The 20414-nt window shown below is 35.4% G+C and overlaps 1 protein-coding gene across 1 annotated transcript in view; it reads right to left on the reverse strand.

The window, feature by feature from the left end:
- Positions 1-20414, reverse strand: part of CAB39L (calcium binding protein 39 like) — a gene marked incomplete at both ends in the record, with an annotated part of 52914 nt that overhangs the window by 18100 nt on the left and 14400 nt on the right. Inside the window, 4 exons of the mRNA XM_084235144.1 lie at positions 6916-6981; positions 7854-7913; positions 11874-12042; positions 12898-13016. Of these exons, the coding sequence (XP_084091270.1) occupies positions 6916-6981; positions 7854-7913; positions 11874-12042; positions 12898-13016 (414 nt within the window). The remainder of the gene's footprint in view (positions 1-6915; positions 6982-7853; positions 7914-11873; positions 12043-12897; positions 13017-20414) is intronic.

Consider the following 20414-nt stretch of genomic DNA (forward strand, 5'->3'; position numbering starts at 1 on the left):
AACTAATATCCCTAATGAACAAAAAAAATGCAAAAATCCTCATAAAACCTTAGCAAACCAAATTTAGCAATACATTAAAAGAATTACTCGGTATATTGTTGCATTCTGATATGCAAATAGGGAACTAAAAAAGAATGAAACAAAGAAAACAATCCTGTCTACAATCACATAAAATATAATTAAATATCTAGGAGTAAAGGAAATAAGAAAGGAGGTGAAGGACTGTGCAATGAAAACTATATGACATTGTTAAAAGACATAAAAGAAGACACAAGGAAATAGAAAGATAGACCATACTCATGATTTGGGAGAATTGATATTGTTAGAATGGCTATGTTATCCACTGTAATATGCAGACTTAATGCAATCCCTATTAAAGTTTCAAAGGCATTATTCAAATATTACTGAAATTTATATGGAATTACAAAGGATTCCACATAGCCAAAGCAATCCTGACAAAAAAGAATTGAGGTATCATACGCCCAAACTCCAAACTATCCTACAAAGTTATAGCAATCAAAATAGTTTGGTTGGTATTGGAATAAAATTAAATACACACACTAATGGACTAGAACTGAGAGTCATAAATAAGCCCACACTTATATGTACAGTTAATTTAAAACAAAGGAACTAAGAACATACAACGTGGAAAAAGTCTCTCCAACAAATGGTGATGGAAAAATTGGGAAACTGTATGCAAAAGAATGAAACTAGATCACTCATACCATACACATAAATGAACACAAAGGAGATCATTCAAAATGGATCTTCATTCAAAATAGATCAAAGACTTGGACATAAGACTTCAAACCATAAGATACATGGAGTGAAACACAAGCAAAGCACTCCATGACTTTCACTTCAGTGAGGTTTTTGACAACTGGACTTCAACAACAAGGGGGAAAAAAGCAAAAAAATAAACAAACAGGACTATATCAAACTGAAAAGATTCTGTACAGTGGAAAAAATATTAAAATGAAAACACACCCTATTAAATGGGAATATTTGCACATCATACATCCAAAGAACGTGTTAATATCCAAGAACTCATACAACTGAACAATAAGAAAACAAGTAACAGAAAATGGGCAGAAGGCATTTCTCCAAAGACATAAGGCAGCCAACAGTCACATGAAAAAAATGCTCATCTTCAGTTATAAGGATAATGCAAATAAAAACCACAATGAGTTACCACCTCACATCCATAGGAATGGCCCAGAAACAAATGTTGCTAAGAACATGCAGGAAAAGGAACTCTCCTATACAGTTGGTGGGAATGTAAGTTGCTCCAGCCCTTATGGAAAACAGTCAGGAAGTTTCTCAAATATTAAAAATAGATTTGCTGCACGATCGAGCAATTCCACTCCTAGGTAACTACCTAATGAATGCAAAAATACTAATATGAAGTTATATATGCATTCTTATGTTCACTGCACCACTGTTTACAATAACTAAGATATAGAAAAAACCTACGTGCTCAAGGTTAGATAAGCATATAAAGAAGATAGGGCATATGGCTTCCTTAACAAGGGGTTAAGAGGTACCTATGAAGCTATCCACAGCCACTGCAGCGCAAGTTCTATCCCTGGCCAGGGAGATACCCACATGGCGCAGCAGACCTCTCCTGACTCACCCACTGCTTCCCTCAGCAATGTATTTCAGTACATCTGCCTATTCTGTATCCCACTTTGTCCCTGGTGAATCCTCTCACCCACCACACCTCTGGCCCAGTTCTTGTATGCATAAACAATAAATCTTTAAAAAAAAATGGGGCATATATACACAATGGAATAGTATTCAGCTATAAAGAAAAGAGGAACTCTTGTGTGTCTTTTTGATAACATGGATATAGCTGGAGGGGATTATACTAAGCAAAATAAGTCAGAAAAAAGAGAAATACTGGATGATCTCACATGTGGAATATAAAGAAATAAAATAACAGACAAAACTAAAACCAAACAAATCCTAGAAATTGAATTACATAGCATTGAGGCTACTAGAGAGGGTGGGGAGCAAAGAATGGAGGGGGTACAATGGTCTATGATGGAGAATTATGGGTGCTTTGGTGGGGGGATAGTGTTTACCATACATTTGAAGAGTGTGTGAACCTGTACCCCACCTAAATATTTATACTGTGTCATACAACAACTTTACCTCAATAAAAAATAATACAAAAAAGCCCCTACATTCCAGATCTTCCAGTTTTCTGTTTTTTTTTTTTTTTTTAGAGGCATGCTTTATTTATTGTTTTGCTGGTTTGTTTGTTTGTTTTGTTTATACATGCACTGGGTACAGTCAGAAGTGCGGGAGGGTGAGAGAATTCACCAGAGCCAGAGCGGGGAGCAGAGCAGGCAGAAGGACCGAAATACACTGCTGAGGGGAGCAGCGGGCGGCAGGAGAGGTCTGCGCGCCTTGTGGGACCCTCCTCCAGTGGCCGGGGAGCAGCCAGGGATCGAACCGGCGCTGCAGAGGCCGCGCGCAGTTTCGCAACCCAGCGCTCAACCGCTGCACCACTGGGGAGGCCCCAGTTTTCTGTTTTTAAAATGAAAATTATTCCATTTTTACAGTATCCTTATTCAAACCCTTACTTTCAACTAGACTACTGCAACAGCATGCAAAATGATCTTCATTCTAGTCTTCAATCAATCCAACCTATCCTGAACATGTCAAATGAATCTCCCTGAATATCAGACCTATTCATGCTACTAACTCCACCTATAATGTGAATGAATAAACAAACCCCTAAATTCATAGTGATTTCGGGGAAAAATTAATCTCATTAGGATGGGCTTCAAAGCCCTCTGCAATCTACAGTAATTTCACCTGCTTCCTATACTGAGTCCCCTCACTTAGTTTTTTTCATTCTTCTCCCTCTTAGCTTCTCTCCCCACCTTTACTGAGGTATAACTGACAAAGTGTATATTGCGCTGATTTATGTATACATTCTGAAATATTCAGCACAGTTAATTAACACATTCATCACCTCATGTATTCTGTGTGTGTGTGTGTGTTGATGAGAGTGCTTAAGATCTACTCTCAGCAAATTTCCACTATATAATACAGTATAGTATACATTTCCCATTTTCCTTACCTCCCAGACCCCAAATAACTACCAATCTACCTTTTGTTTTTTGAGTTCATCTTTTCTCACAAACTGAATTTCCTCTCTCTTCTCTGTGCTCTTTGACTCCCCCTATCCTCTCCCCCCACCCAGTTACACACACTGTACCTTGTATATAGTTATTTGTGAGTCTATTTAGTATGTCAGTTCCACTAGGGCATCGATCAAACATACTAGTGCTTGTTAACATTACAGCCAGTGTGATATGTGTGAATACTGTTGGGGAAATTAAGTCCTCTCCACGTAATGTGAACAAACGCATTTTATTATTGAATAAGCAAAGCATATCTAGAGCACAACATACTATGTAATCTGCAAAAAAGACATTACAACAACAAACACAATTCTACATTTTTTTTTTACAGGCAAACAGCTACAATTCCATTATATACACATATATTCTCAAGATGAAAGGTAACCTGCACCTTGTGAGAAGATTTGACTGCACTATTTGCTATGTACCCTTTTTGTAGTTCCCCCCAAATTCAATTGGCAAATAGCTAACAATTGAGGTAGCCATTGATACTTATTTTAGCTAAGTGCCTTTACTCAATTAATAAAGACAATAGTAAAATTTCTCCTATCATTCTGACAAGAAATGGTTACACCTTGAAGAGAAGCACTGAAGTTAAACTACCCTAGTGACACAGAGATAAGAGTGCTAACTTTCTAGATATTTTCATTTCAGTGGGATGGCTTCCAGACTCTCCAAAAATAAAGTAAAATAAAATAAAAATATTTCTGGGTTATAACTTTGACAAGAGGCCTATCAAGATATATAGATATAGTTATAGATAAACACATATGCATAAATATATATAGCTTTTATAAAGGTTTGATATAGTTTCTAAATACATGTCTATATGAAAAAATATAATGAAATATATACATACATATCATATATAGACATACAAAATATTTGGCAACAACTTTCATTAAAAAATTATACTTAAATACTGTACGCGCACACACACATTCAATACAGCTGTTGAACTGACATGTATAAATTCAGATTAAGTCACTTCCATTTTTACTACATGGGAATACCTACATAAAAATTCTATCCAATCTATCTTCTGCTAATATAATTTTACTACTTTTCTGAAACAGTCAATTCGGTTAACTCATTTGGCTAACTACACTGAATCTTTTAGCTATGAAATGATAATCTATTTTTAGGTATATTGACAATGATAAAGTTCTGCATTACATTGTAACACAAAACATTATAAAGCAATGCTGTAGTAAATGGAAACAATTTGCATTTTTTATCTCTTTAAATTTTATGGTACATGTCTCATAGTACATAGAAAATTTATGCACCTGAAATAGAAAGGCAGTATTTTTAAATTGGTATTTGAATAAAATTGATCCAGAGAGCCCAAAATACTTCCCCCCTAAATTCTACCAAGTTTCTTTTGACCTATAATCTTTCCTGCAAGTAATTAAATGCCAGACCTCTCAGAAAGATAAGAAATAAATTCTTAAGCTCTGGCACACAAGGGAAAGGAATTTCTCTGTTAATTATATTTTACTGACTCTGGGAATATAAACACCTGAAGATAGTCCAGGCACATTTAGAGTATGATTTAAAAAGATGACAGGTAGCAGCTACTTTGGCATAAGAAAATTGCATAATTTTTAGACTTTATTACTTATAGAACACTGTAACTGAGTGCAGTTATCTAACCTTTCATTTCCTAAAATTATTAAACACCTATCTACCAAATATTACAGAAACTAGAAATATAAACATGGTATTGTCAGAACAGAAAAGACTGTTAAGCATAAATCTAACTGAAAAGACTGTTAAGCATAATTTCTCAAACAGAAAAACCAATAGCATACCAGCACAGTTTTCTAAAACAATGTTTTCTATTGAAGAAAAATGCAAACAATTGAGCTTTTTCCTCAAATGGATTATATAAAACCATTTAGCAATGACTATAATCTAACATTAAAAAACCTCTTCATTATTTATTAATTCCTGCATCTATAGATACACTTTATCTGCTTTTTATCAGGTTTTTTTTTTTTTGTTGTTGTTGTTTTTTTTTTTACTGGCCAATCAGTGCTCAGTTTTACCATATTGTAAATTAAATCAACTATAAAGGATTTTAGACAGCCAATGTTGCATGTTTAGGTGCATTTATAAGGAACAGAAAAGAAGCCTCTGCAGCGGATGTGGCATTGATAAGTGTATAGGAAACACAATGTTTGAAAAGGGAGAGTACAAAGGAGAGTTCCAATACCTGATACAAACTCAGTTACTCTTGCCTATGTCTCTAGACAGAGGTTTATAGCTGGAGAACCGCGTGGAAAGGCGGTAGAGTCAGTTGGCAGCAGAATCTGATGAGAAATGAATCCTCACTTCCCCTTGTCACTGCTGAAAATAGTACAAGGACAAATTCTAAAGTCTATAACCCTCAGCTTTGTTATTCTGATTTTGTTCAGTCACCTTAGTTTATATCAGCTTCTCTACTTGGTCCAGTATCTGACAGATTCCCACTGAAAAAGGAAAGACTGAGAAATTTATAAATGATTTCCTACATGTTGGCCCTTCAGCATTATTACCTCACTACTATTTTAATTTCCAATTCTCTCCCGGGTGATTCTCTCCATAACATAAACAAGCCAAGCTCACCCCATTTTGGCTATCTTTATGCAGCAATAGCAAATAAAGAATTCTATTGTTGAAGTATAAAACTGTGGTTATAGGCTGTATCTTTATCTTCAACTGCTTTTAACAAGCTTTCTGGATGTGGGAGAGCACGGCACTGATGCCATGCCTTTGGCCAGTTTGGTCTTATCCCTCCAGGCTCCAGCACAGACAGCAGTGTACCTGTGGTACTTTTTTCTACATGGATCACCTTGTATGAGTTTCCACACAATGGGAAACTCTATAAAGAGTGCTGAATGACTGACTGAAAATAGTAGATTGACTTCTCTCCATCAATGGATAAAGTTGGAGCAGTGAGGGTATAAATACAGGAGAAAATAGGTCATGGTTAAGGCAAAATCATGGGTAGAGTTAACTGACTTAAAAAAAAAAGGTGCCACAAAACTATAGTCAATATATTTTTATAACTTTAATCTGTAAAGTTTATTAAAAAGAAGATAGCTTTTTCAATCATTGATTGCCATGTTGTCCATATATTCGAACTCTTGTATTCAATATTTAGAAACAAATACATTGTATTATGAATGGCATCATGCCAACATATGTAAAAATAATACAAGAGTGACATTTAACAAAAATCATGCAAACTGCTTAATAAAAATACCCAATTCTTATTTGCCAAAGACATTCTTTTGAATAGCTGAGTGGGAGGTGAAGGGCAGAAATGCAGCTATAGCAAACATTTCACTCTTTTGGAGCTAAGCCACCTCCTCCTGGCCAAATGATAGCCCCAAGGCACTTTTTCACTGAAGGAGGGAACCACTCACAGATGAATATGGCCGTACTCAGCCAAGCTCCCTGTCTAATGGAGAGCAGCACTTTCATGGTGTTTCATAAGAAATATAATCTCATTGCAAATGCGATTTTCTTACACAGACACATATACAACTCTCATCTCCCCATCCTCAGTATGCACTAATCATGTAATTAAAATTTACCATTTACTTCTAAAAGGCATTTATTTTGCAACAAAGTACAGTCAAAACATAAAACATATTTTCAAATTACCAAAAAAGGTACTTCAGGTTTTTTGTATTTGTTCACTAATAAACTAATCATTTACTAACAAGTTATCAACATTTGGAGACTGTAACTTCGAGAAATTTTATATTACCTTTAAAGATTGTCTCTTAGTCACATAATTCTCAGACTGAAGCAATTTCTCATAGTCTTCAAAAATCTAATGAAAAGAATTATTAGAGTTTAAAATCAGCAGCAATTTCTCTGCAATAGGTCTGCAAACTCTCTTGTCTCAGAAGTAAATATCCAACCCTCTAGCTCAATGTAGTCTAGCTGCTATGTTTTATATTTCCACGTACTTAACCCTAGGTCAATCACCACTGTACAAAGGAAGGTTGCCCATTTCTCCATGGTTATTACACATAAATACCTCGGGTGATAGTAAGGTTAAATGATATATCCAGTAAGAGACACACTTTTCTCTATTATTTTAGTTCTAAAATGGGAAATTGAGTAACAAATGGAGTAATTGAGTCTCCCCAATAAATCATTTTGAATAAAACATTTATTATCAATTAAGAGGACTGTAATATAACTCACTTAAAAGAAATCTATTTATGTAGTCTTCTCAGGAGCCAGTAAGGAAGATACAGACATTTCAGTTGAATCCCAAAAAGATGAGTTGGATTCACAATTAGAGAAAGGAGTTGGAAGATAGAAGTGTTTTGTATTTCTGCTTATACACAGAATTCATGTAAAATTTATCTCACAAGTAGAGTGCTCTTCCATTTCAGGTTACCTGATACCTATTAAAGGGAATATAGATGGTCTCAGTTCAAGATCAAAGTGAGCAGATGCCAGTTTGTTTCCTGGAGCTCCAGAGTACATAGGAAGAGATGTGAAAAAAGAAAAAGACCTGATCTCCTGTCATCCTCAATTTTCCATAGTTTCCTGGTGACCTGACTTCCAGACAATAAAGAAACTGGGTGTATGGTTGGATATGATTGGTTTTGACTGCTCATACATCTAAGGGGAAGAAAGAGAGGAAGAAAAAAATGAGATAAAGTCTTAAAAAAAATTACTTCTACTTACTGTGTCATAATTTTGTTCTAAGAAGTCTGCTACCAACACTTTATGTCTGGTTAGTAAATCCTAGAAAAGAACAGCCAAGCGAAACAAAATTATTATTGAAATAAATATTTACAAATCTGTCTTTTCCTTCAAAGGTTTTATAAGGCCATTAATTTGAAACATAAATGTTTCAGAATATTTTTATTTACATCACAAAATCATTTCCACAAAATAATTTAAGACACACATTTATTTACTGTTAACAGAGTACTTAAAATTTATCACTGTTAGATTTATGATAGAAATAATTTAATGAAATAAATGGCACCTAAGAGACAAATTTACAATATATTTCTTCAAGCCACAAATAACTCTAGCTATGCTTATGATATAATAAAAAGTCAAGAAAAGTTTATGATGACCTTTTAAAAATGCCATTAGTAACTAATCACTTTTAAAAAAGAATTCTGAATAGCCTAAAACGATATTGCACAAGTTTTCCAAGGATTTTAACTTCTGGTGTTATCTCTTAACCACCTTTAAAAGGGAGGTACCTTGAAACTGGGGAAGCACAAAAATGGTATTTAACAGTGCTGTCTCAGTACTGTCCTACTCTTGGGTTAGGGCTGTGAGGTATTGTGTAGTTACTAAGTAGCACAGTGCACCCTTTCAAAGTTGAAGACAAGTAGCTCTATCTTAACATAGACATAAACTCAGAAAAAGGAACAAATGCATAAAGGAACATTTGACTGTCTTCAACTCCTACTTAATTATATCCTTAATACGCCTTAATGTTGAAAGCAAACAAGTCTCCCTTAATCCCTTTTATATGCTTACAGGCTAAATATGCTGTGTTAGGTGCCATGCAGAATTTAATTAAAAACATAACAAGAATTTTAACAAGTTTTCCAAAATAAATTCTTATACCTTAATACATATTTAATTAAAGCTTCCTAAAAGCATATAGAAGGGGCCTCCTTGGTGGCACAAGGGGTTAAGCACCGCACTGTGAAGCAATCCGCAGCCTCTGCAGCACGGCTGCAATCCCTGGCCAGCCAAGGAGCTACCCATGTGGCATGGCAGACCTCTCTGGTCTCGCCCGCTGCTCCCCTCAGCAGTGTATTTTGGTCGGTTTGCCCATTCTGTTCCCCGCTCTGTCTCTGGTGAATCCTCTCACCCCTGCATCTCTGGCCTGTACCCCAGCTCTTGTAGGCATAAACAAATAAATCTAAAAAAAAAAAAAAAAAAAAAGGGACCAGAGACTCTTTAATAGAAAACATCTGTTATTTAGGCATAGGCATTCTACTAGAAAGAAATGGAATCATCCTTTGTGTTAAATGTCATTATTCATATTTGATGTACCAAGGCCTCTTTCATCTTATGCTCTAGATGTATTCCTTTGAGGGGTTTATCTGCAGTCACTACGCAATTTTTTTTTTGTCAAGTGGGAGAGTGGTCTGGGAAATGGAAAAGGCTCTAGATTTCAAAGTACTCATTACTTGTTCATACTTGCTGACTTTGATTCCTTTCCCTCCACCTACCAGTGAAGTCTCTTTAGAATCTCAATCTAGCCCTTTTCTCCCTTAGTCCTCCATCTCTCTTTGCTCTTTGTTGTTTTAGTTTTTTCCTTCCTTACTCCATGTCTTTGTCTTCTCCATACTCTAAATGCCCCTTCTTGCTTTCCCTTGCCATTTTATCTCTATCCCAGAATTTCTCCCTGTTTTCTCAGGGAGAGTCCAGGGAGCAGGAAGGACAGAATGGACATCTGTGGAAAACCTGAGCAGACTGGTGACCACCTTCCCTTCAAACCAGGATTGTAGGTTGGTTCTGTATTTATCTCAGGCTCAGCTGAGGCTTTGGGGAATGATGACATTGCGGCTCTCTTTCTCTATTGTCTCAGGCAATTCAGGCCGTGGCCCCAAAACTGCACACCCCATTTGTTAAAATAAAAGTGCCATAGGCATCAAGTGTCTTCCTCAAATAGGATCCTCCCTGATAGGAGTTCTTGTCAATTCATATTCCTCATTTCATTTCATTATCTTTACAGAGATATCTCAGTTCCCTTGTCCAGGCTAGCCAAACCAAGTCATGCTCAGGGTGGCGTCAATTCACCAGTGTTCTCTTTTGTTGGTCACATCAAGTCCCCTTTACTGCCCCGCCTGTAGTCTAAGCCTTCACTTGGATACCACTATATCCCTTTCTTGCTGCCAGATTTTCTTCTTCTCTGGAGGTCTCCCCATCTTCTTGTGCTCCACTCTAATCTCTGGTCCTTTCTGCTCCCTGCTACTCTTTCACACTTCTGGCCATCATGTGAGCTACTAACAACAGATTAAATCTCAGAACAGATTGAATATATTCCCTGTGTATAGCTAATATACACAGCACAGCAAACTGCTTACTCTCGTCTTTCTTCACCTTTAGAGAGCTATAAAGAACTATTCATTACCCAGATCATAGGCAACTTTCAAATGGTTTAAAGTATATCTTAATATTATGATATAAACTATAACCATATTGTTGAAATACATATTTAAGGAAATACATAAAAGATAAAAAGTCATACATGGATTGCAACAAAGGTGCAAATTATTTACTATATTCTGGAAAAAAGTATAAATAAATTTGGAATTATGTAAAAGAACAAGTAAATTGGCTCATTTTTTAAAATAAGTGAATCTAAATTTATGTACTTAAATAAGTCTTGCCTGTTTTATAATCAACTAGAAAGCCTATGTTTTCAATAATGCTGTTAGATCATCATCTTAAAATATTTCTGCAATTAGTCTCTTAAAATAATTTTCACAGCAAACTGGAAAGACAGTGAGGAAACAGGACTCTATTTAGTCATTTTAAAATTCCTTTCTATTATTATTACTGTTATTACAAAAAACAAAAACAGTTCTAGCTAGCTCGATGGCCCACTTTATTCACTAACCTGGATGTCAAATAGCTTTTGCTGTTTCTAAAACTTTTTATCTGCCCTGGAAGGATAAAAATTTGCCATTATTGACAAATGAACATGCCACAGATAACTGATACCAATTTCAAAATATATGAAAACAATGGCAGGATCCTTAAGTAAAAGGTTTCTATTATAGAAACCTTAAAGATAACATTACTTATTAGATGTACAAGTTCTAGCATTTTATTTTGCAAATTAGCTATATTATGTTTTAATATATGCCCTCTGAACTTCTCTTTAAAGAGAAGTCAAACTCATAGAAACAGAAAGTAGAACCTGGCTGCTTAGGCTAGGAGGAGGAGGAAACAGAGAGTTGTTATTTAGTGGGTATAATGATAAAAATTTTAGATTTCTGAGATGAAAAAGTTCTGGAAATTGGTTGTACAACAATATGAATGCATTTAATATGATTGAATTGTATACTAAAAAATGGATGGTAAGTTTTGTGACTTGTATCTTACCACAAGTAATATTCTAAAAAATTATTTCCTACATAATAGCAAAGTAAATAAGTTTATAAAAATATGGATGATTATGAATAAACAATTTATTTGTATTTATTTCATCATGTGGGAATTTAAAATTTCCACACTGATTTAAAAAAACAGGGTGATGTTCTTCATATCCAAAAATGTAATTCTCCTTCTCCTTTACACCCCAGCTCCTCTCCCTGGAGGCAAACACTGTTACTGTTTCCCAGACATACTTCCAAGATATTGAGGGTATATGCACCTTAAATGGCAGATAATACTCTTTGCTTATAACATAAATGAAAGCAGGTAATACTCAGAGAACTATGCGTTCCCCTTTTCACTTATATATTGGAACTCATTTTGTATAACCTTATGACAAGTATTCTGAATTGCTTTTTTCACCATATGACAGACTGGCCTAATAGATTATATTCTATTTACTGATGCCTCCTGTAATTCACATAATGCACAATGGGCTACACTCAGGTCTAAGGAATAGAGTTTTGTACTTTTTAAAATTAAAAATTACTTCTTTAGAAGACAACTGACTTTATAACTAAATGCCTGAACTAAATGACTTAGGTGATTCAGAAAAAAAAAAATTACCTTAAAAGTAGCAAAGGCATCTGAAGCAATATCAAATGTTAACAGCTCCACATACTTAAAGAAATCTCTGAATTCATTAGAAAAGAGGATGATTTTGGCAAGTGGTTCATGTCGAATACATTCCCTCAGCATAATCCCACAACGTAAGGCAATCTGTGGGGCTTCATATCTAATGCATAAATGAGAGAAATGGAGAATTCTGTTATCCGATTGACAAAACAGTGATATAAAAATGCTGTTAACAGGAGCATAGATACTATCACAGTTCATTCAGACATTACTTATTCAATATCTACTGAATATTTATGATATACCTGGCACCATTCCACATGCTGGGGATAAAATAGTATGAGTGTGTGCTATGTATGTAATGAGGGAGTTTGGGTTAATGAAAACAGTAAAAGGGTAATTGAGCAGTTAGGGAAAGGACAAATTGGGAAGCATAACAATAGTGTCATAGAAAGGGACAGATAATAGGAAAGTGGAGGAAAGAGAGTTAGTAAATGGAAGAACTTTAGAAGTCAAATGATATAAGGAAAGGATTTCAGTATGGTCTAAGATATGGAGATATATACTTGAAGGACTGTCCTAAAGCATGGTAACTACATTTATTGTGATTCGAAAAGAACCAACTGTATCTCAAATGAGACCTATGCTATAAACTTTATTTATTTATTTATTTTTTTTTTTTTAAAAGATTTATTTTTATTTATTTATACAAGCACTGGGTACAGTCAGAATCGTGGGAGGGTGAGAGAATTCGCCAGAGCGGGGAACAGAGCAGGCAGAAGGACTGAAGTACACTGCTGAGGGGAGCAGCGGGCGGCAGGAGAGGTCTGCGCGCCATGTGGGACCCTCCTCTGGTGACTGGGGAGCAGCCGGGGATCGAACCGGCGCTGCAGAGGCTGCGGGCACCTTCGCAACCCAGCGCTCAACCGCTGCGCCACCGGGGAGGCCCCTATGCTATAAACTTTTAACAACTATTCTAAACTCACAACTACTTTAAAGAAAACCATGTACCTACCCTTTGAGGAGCATAAATAGGATATGCGGGTGAGCACTAATGTACTCCACAGTAGGACTCCGAGTGCCTATCTGTCTTCTCAGGATGTTATTAAATATCTGGGTCACATCTTTTTTTCCCTGTCAAAGAAACAACCAACCATTACATTGTACACTTTAAATAGGTAAACTATACGGCATTATACTCAAAAGCTGTTTATAAATAATGTACACACAAACAGAAACACCACTGTTTTTTATAACATGCAAAAACATTATTCTTTTTAAATATCTTTAATAATCTGTGCCTTCAAACATAGTCTACAAAATAAATGTAGTTTCTTTCCACAAGATTTGCACTGTGGGAAATTTGAAAAATTCAAAGTCTATTTCGCAATAATAAATGTAATGGCACAGAAGACTATAGTAGTAAACAGGACAAAACTGAATTCTTTACATTTTTTCACCTTTAAGCTTTATTCAAGAAGAAAATGATCAACATATTTAAAATTTCATAAATGAGAGAAAAGATGAAGAATATAAAGATTTTAATAAATGTAAGTGGGAATCAAATTCCTTTTTTCAAGGAAACACTTCTTGGTAATTTTCTCCCTCACTTTATCCATTTTCTATGTACCTTGATGCAAAGAAAAAAAATGAATGAGTTTTCTATTCGTATACATTTGGACTTAGGTGATCACAGAAACCACAGCTAAACTAGTGATACAGAAAGGATCATACAGTCATAGTAGCCTCAGCTAGAAGAACTAGCTGGATAGGGCTTCTTAGAGACCTCCTGTAAGACTTCCACTCTCACACACCCTACAACCTATGCCAAGCTGGTTCTCCTGCAATGGAAGCTCTCAATGAATCAGAATTTATTATATGAAAAATAAGGACAAAAATGACATTCTATTCCCAATCACTATAAACTCTGATACTGACCTTCTACTCTCATCTAAACTATTAATGATACTCTCCACTTCAAAGCATCCTTAGCTCTATAGAGTGAGCTGACTAGAAATTCAAATTTACCATGCCATTCTCTTTCCTTAAACTCTTCAATGTCTCCTTTTTACTTATGGCTGAATAATATTCCATTGTATGTACGTATGCATGCACACATAATGAAATTTTTTACTCATTCATCCTTTAATGGACACTGTTTCTGTATGTGGCTACTGTAAATAACTCTGCAATGAACATACAGGTGTATATATCTTTTTGAGTTAGGGTTTTCATTTTTTCTGAATAAATACCAAGAACTGAAATTGAGCCATCACACTGAAGTTCACTTTTAATTTTTTGAGGAATCTCCATACTATTTGCCATAGTGGTTGCATCAACTTGTTAACAGTGCACAAGTGTTCGCTTTTATCCAAATCCTCATGGATATTTGTTATTTCTTTTCTTTTCAACAATGGCCTTGTGTGAGGTGACAAGCTCATTGTGGTTTTGATTTGTATTTTCTTGATGACTAGTGATGCTGGGCAACTTTGTAATTAGCCATTGCTATCTGTGTGTCTTTTTGGGGGAAAGTATTCAGATTCTCTGCACATTTTTTTCTAATCAGATTGGGTTTTTTTCTCTCTTTTTGTTCTTGCATTCTATAAACTCTTTATATATTTTGGATATCAATCTCTTATCAGATATATGATTTGAAGATATTTTCTCCCATTCTTTGGTTGTCTTTTCATTTTGCGGGTTTCCTTTGTTGTGCAAAAGCCTTTTAGTTCGATATAGCCCAGCTGTTTATTTTTGCTTTTGTTGATTGTTTTCATTGCCAAATCCAAAAAAATAGTTGCTAAGATTGAATTCAAGGAGTGATTTCTTCTAGAAGTTTTAGGTTTTAGGTTTGCACACAAGTCTTTAATCTATTTTTAGTTAATTTCCATGTATGGTATAAGACAGTGTGATTCAATAGCATTCTTTCCCATGTGCTGTCCAGTTTTCCTAACACCATTTACTGAATAGATCATGCTTTCCCTATAGCATACTCTTGACTCCTTTGTCACAAATTAAATAGTGAAAATAGTAACAAAGGTCATATTACCTGAATTTTATTTGTTAAAGAATGTATGTAAATATAAATGAATTTTATGAAAATGAAAAAACTCATCTGTTTTGTTCAAGTCTTTCTAGGCCCCACAATAATAATGACGAATAGCAATCCTCTTGAAAATGTCATAGAAGCGTGTTTTTCATACTTCCCAGTAAAATGTCACAAGAACATTTCCATATGACATTCTAGTGAGCAATAGAAATGAAACACCACAGAACTCTATCCAACTTTTACACAGAAGAAAACATTCTTCTAGTTCATTAGCAAATATGTACAAAGGCAAAAGAACACCCCTGTGGATAACAAAAACAATTTCTGCTACTAGGGACAGCTTCCCCAGAGGAAAGGATCAGGGTAGAAAAATTAGAGAAAATTAGACAGATACAAGATAATGAATGATTATCTCTACATTATGTGTAACCTTTGAAAATATCCAGTCAAATCTTTAACGGAGTAAAAAATTAACTATTTTAATACCTATCTTTTGCAACCCTAGCAGTACCAGATCTCAAACTCTGGTACCCAGAAAAAAAGGACAAAACACTACAAACATTTTGGATGATAGTGAAGCAACATCTAGAAATGATTTGGGGGAAAAAAAAAAAAAAAAAGGCCTGCAATTATCCAATAATTCTTAAGCAGCACTTATGTAGTTGATAAAAAAAAGTCAGTCCTGCCATGGATGCTCAAAAACTATCTGCTGAATGAATATTAGATATGGAAGTATAATTGGAATCAAGTAAGAAAAAGAACATCCTTCACAGATATTAAGTGAAAAAAGGCAAATGAGAGTGTAAAAGAGCAGGGATTAAAAAAGAAAATACCCACTTTAAAACTATAGCCTTGACTTGTATACAGAATACTTACAAAATAAAAAAAAGAGGGCAAAAATCTGAACAGCCATTTCACAAAAGAAATGGTGGCCAACAGGGGGTCTCCCTGGTGGCACAGGGGTTAAGTCTCAGTGCTACCAAGCCATGGCCAGGCACTGTGGTATGAGTTCAATCCTGGCCAGGGAGCCAATCCACATGGTACAGCAGACCTCTCATGCCTCGCCTGCTGCTCTCCTCAGCAGTGTATTTCAATAGATCTGCCTGTTCTGCTCCCCACTCTGTCTCTGGTGAATCCTCTCACCCCTCACACCTCTGGCCTATACCCTAGTTCTTGTATGCATAAATAAATAAAAAGATAAATCTTTAAAAAAAACAGTTCAAAAAAAAAAGAAATGGTGACAAATAGACATGGAAAAATGCTGAACAACACACCATTAGCTCTTAGGGGAATGTAAGTTAAAACCACAATGAGACACCAGTAACACTATTAAAATAGCTAAAATTTAAATACCAAAGTCAAAAACAAACAAACAAGAAACCCTATACTATTCAACAATCCTATTCCTACGGATTTACCCAAGTGAAATGAAAACCTGCCTCGGACACTAAAAACTATACTTAAATAGTTACACAGATTTTGTAAGTGCTAAAAACTAGAAATTTCCTAAATATCCCTCTACTAGGGAATGAATAATGATCCGTAGTACATCCATGCATGGAATATTACTCAGCAATAGAAAGGAATAAGCTCTTGATATATAGCAACAATATGGGCAAATAATAAAAATATTATATTATGTGAAAAAAGCCAGACTCAAAAGGCTACATACTGATTAATTCATTTTACACTGGGGATAGGAAAAGGATTACAAAATGACATGGGAGAATTTTGGGGGCTGATGGAAATATTATTTATCACAGAATTGTATACTAAAAAGGGAGAATGTAACTTTTTGTGAATCATACCCTAATTAAAAAAAATAAGTATTTATAGCCATTAAAGTCATGGACTTCCTTATTTTGCCTTGAGGAAGAGATAGAGGTGAGTGGTAGAGTTGAGGTGGGACAGGCAAATGCCTGCTGAATTTCAGTAACATAATTAGATAGGCAGATTACTCTTTGAGGTAGGGGTAGTTCACTATAGGGATTAGCAAGAACTCACTTTCAGGGGACTACAATTCAAATTAAATCTATTTACAGATAATGGGAAAGTTTCAGATAACAGAATCATAGGCTAGCTTAGAATTATCCACTCTTAAAAAATTTAAATATAATTAAATTTACATATTACATGAACTCTTCAGGGATATACCCTCTCCTCACACCAATCTTCTTTATCATCCTCTCTGCAGGCCGACTTTTTCTGCTGCTTTAGTATGCATGGTAGGAAACCTTGTTATTGATGGGCAAGCTACATCTAACATTCTTAGTTCCTAGTTAGATTGGGGCCTCATTCTCAGTTATACTTTTAGAATCCTGCAGAAACTCTGTCCCTGTTCTGCTACTGGGCAATCTGTGTGTTGGGTCGCATGTTATGTTGCACAAAAAAGGTCGTTCCCACTATAACCAAGTAGGTAGAGAAGGAGAGAGCATTGTCCAGGAAGCAGAGAGGTTAAGAAGACATGTACATTATACATGGCATGAGCAGTTTTCATCTTTGTTGTAGGGTACCCCCCTAAAATATATGTATGATAAAGCTAAAATGATCATCTTAATTTGCATACAGGGAATACAAAAAATTAATAGGTCAGGCTTCTGATTAAAGACCTAATGTCAAATACCATTTTTAATCACATTATATACTTTCGTAAGATGAGTGCTCCTAAAGTTTAACCTTATTACTTTTAAGAGGACAATTAGGGTAAAATGGTAACTATAATATAAAATTCTACTTAATATGATACAGTATTTCCCCACCTGAGATTATAAATCCTTTAACTTTGTCTAATGATGGACACAAAACATACAAACAGAATTAAGACCAAGTTGAATCAATGCCCTACATTTCAAATTGTGACATGCATGAAGTACAGTCAAAGCTTGTAACTTAGAGCATATTATAATTTCTCACTTTTATAGTAATAAAACCAAAGGTGAAGGACCACTTTAATGAGGACCAGTGACCAAAAAAGCATTTTTAAAGGACAGAAATTTTCATAAACTTAGGACTAGAAAAAGGTTTATATCAAGAAACCAATCCTAAACTGCTTAGTTTTGCTGATGTTTTTAATCTAGCAAGAAATAATCGTTAGAAATGAAATTGCCATAATAGAAAGTTTTCTGCTTCTTTGAGCTCCTTTCTAATTTTGCCTGAACAGTTGACTTTGCACCCACCCTATTTTTGCAAGGCACACCTGCCTTTAAAATGAATGCTTCAACTTTTACATGCAGTAAATTTTCTTCCTTTGATCTCTTATCACATTGTGTTTCGAAACATCAAAGAATCTAAAGCTGTGTCTTGAATAGAAGCCAAACCCCAAAGTTTGATCTGAGCCCAACAAAAAAAAATCAGAAACCTTGCAATCTTAACCACAAGTCTTTTTTTCAACCTCATAATAATACACTGAAGTACATTTTTTTCTGTCAGCAACATTTAAGGTTTAAAAGATTAGATTAAAAAGTCATGTCTATGAAGTAATGAGATTTTCTTTCTTTTTTTTTTTTTTAATAGAGGCATGTTTATTTATTTATTTGTTTGTTTGTTTGTTTGTACATGCACTGGGTAGAGTCAGACGCGCGGGAGGGTGAGAGAATTCACAAGAGCCAGAGTGGGGAGCAGAACAGGCAGAAGAAGCGAAGTACACTGCTGAGGGGAGCAGCGGGCGGCAGGAGAGGTCTGCGCGCCATGTGGGACCCTCCTCCAGTGGTCGGGGAGCAGCCGGGGATCGAACCGGCACCGCAGAGGCCGCGGGCAGCTTCGCAACCCAGCGCTCAACCGCTGCGCCACCGGGGAAGCCCGAGATTTTCTTTTTTAAACTATTTTAACCCCAATATCTGCCTCTTAACAGGCCTTATTCACATAATAGCAGAATTCTTCAATGCTTTCCCCACTCCAATGGGCCACTTTCATCTGGATTACTAAAGAAGAAACAGGTTTATCACAGATTCCCAAATTAATTCCTGCTACCTAATCTATGCCACTGCCTTGGGACACTATCAGAACTGTAAGTTCTGGATTTCAAATCCCTGTTCCTCTTCATTCCTGTTCATTTTCTTGCTGCCTACAACTAGTTATTTTCTCAACATCCTATTTATCCCAAGTGTACAAAATCATCATTTTTCTTCATTCAACATATTCTTTCAGTACAGTTATTCTGTCAAAGGTTTAAGGATATCAAATGGTAATTATAGTACATTGAAGTAACAACTTCAAATTAAATTCTATGTATCACTATTATTAAAGGTTCCCTCAGCATTTTTTCCTTAATCCCCAGTCCCTCTTCTTCTGTCATGGTTTCTGAAGGCTCCTCTATCTGTTACTCCAACCTTTCTCCGATCTCTTTTCTATTTCCTACTGCTTTCAAGCTTGGGTAAAGAAAAAAGTGTTTCTCAAATTTCTGTTACTTTATTCTACAAAAGGAATCCAAGCTCCTTTCTTTCAGTTTTTTCCTTCCGGACATTGCCTAGAGATCTAACTATTCACAATTAACAAAAAAGTTCATCTGAGAGTCTTCTAAAAATAAAGGTTCACTGTTTTCCCTCTGTAAGAAATATTCCATTCTTTCAGGTTATGTGACAAAATCTGCAGCCCATCCCTAAAATAATTTTTTCTTCCTATTATAAAAACATACCAGAAATTTTACAGTCAAATAATTGTTGTACTCTTCAAAGAAGTCCCATGAGTTGCTATTCCCTACTGAAATTCTATTATCATCACTCCTGCATTAATTATTTTATAAACAATATACTGATTCTTCAAGAAAAGAGGCTTATTGTTGTTATCTCAGGACACCTTCCTTTGTTCCAATTTTCTTACCTCTGCTTTGAGCTCTCATTCTCATTTTTACATTCATTCATTTGCTCAACCAACTGACAAGGCACTAGATATAGGAAGGTAGACCTGGTATTCAAGATATTCTCCATCAGGAAAGGGCTATAGAAATGATACCTATAAACCAAAAGATGAGGAGGGAGGGGTATAAACAAAAAGATGACGAGGGTGGAGTTCTGCATGAGAAGTCTGAGTTTTGAAGTTGGGAGGAATTTTTATCACGCTATCACCAGCTTCTATGGATACTCTAGGTTTGAGGAGGCATGTTACTGCTGTCGGCAGATGATCAGTACCGTCAGTCCATTAGAGATTCATAACACATTTTACAAACAGGCAAATAATTATAGTAATGCAAACTTCTTCCTGAAAATACTATGAGTAAGAAGTTGGTGGATTATTTAAAATTGGACTGTCCATCCTACCAAAAGCAATATACAGATTCAATGCTATTCCAATCAAAATTTCAATGTCATTCTTCAAAGAAACAGAACAATTATTGATGAAATTCATGTGGAATCACAAAAAACCCTGAATAGCCAAAGCTCTCCTGAAAAAAAAAGGAAGGGAATGGAGGAACCACACTCCCAGACTTCAAACTATACTACAAATCCATAATCATCAAAACTGCACGGTATTGGAACAAGAACAGACAT

Source organism: Talpa europaea, assembly GCF_964194135.1.
Source record: "Talpa europaea genome assembly, chromosome: 6".
NCBI lineage: Eukaryota > Metazoa > Chordata > Mammalia > Eulipotyphla > Talpidae > Talpa > Talpa europaea.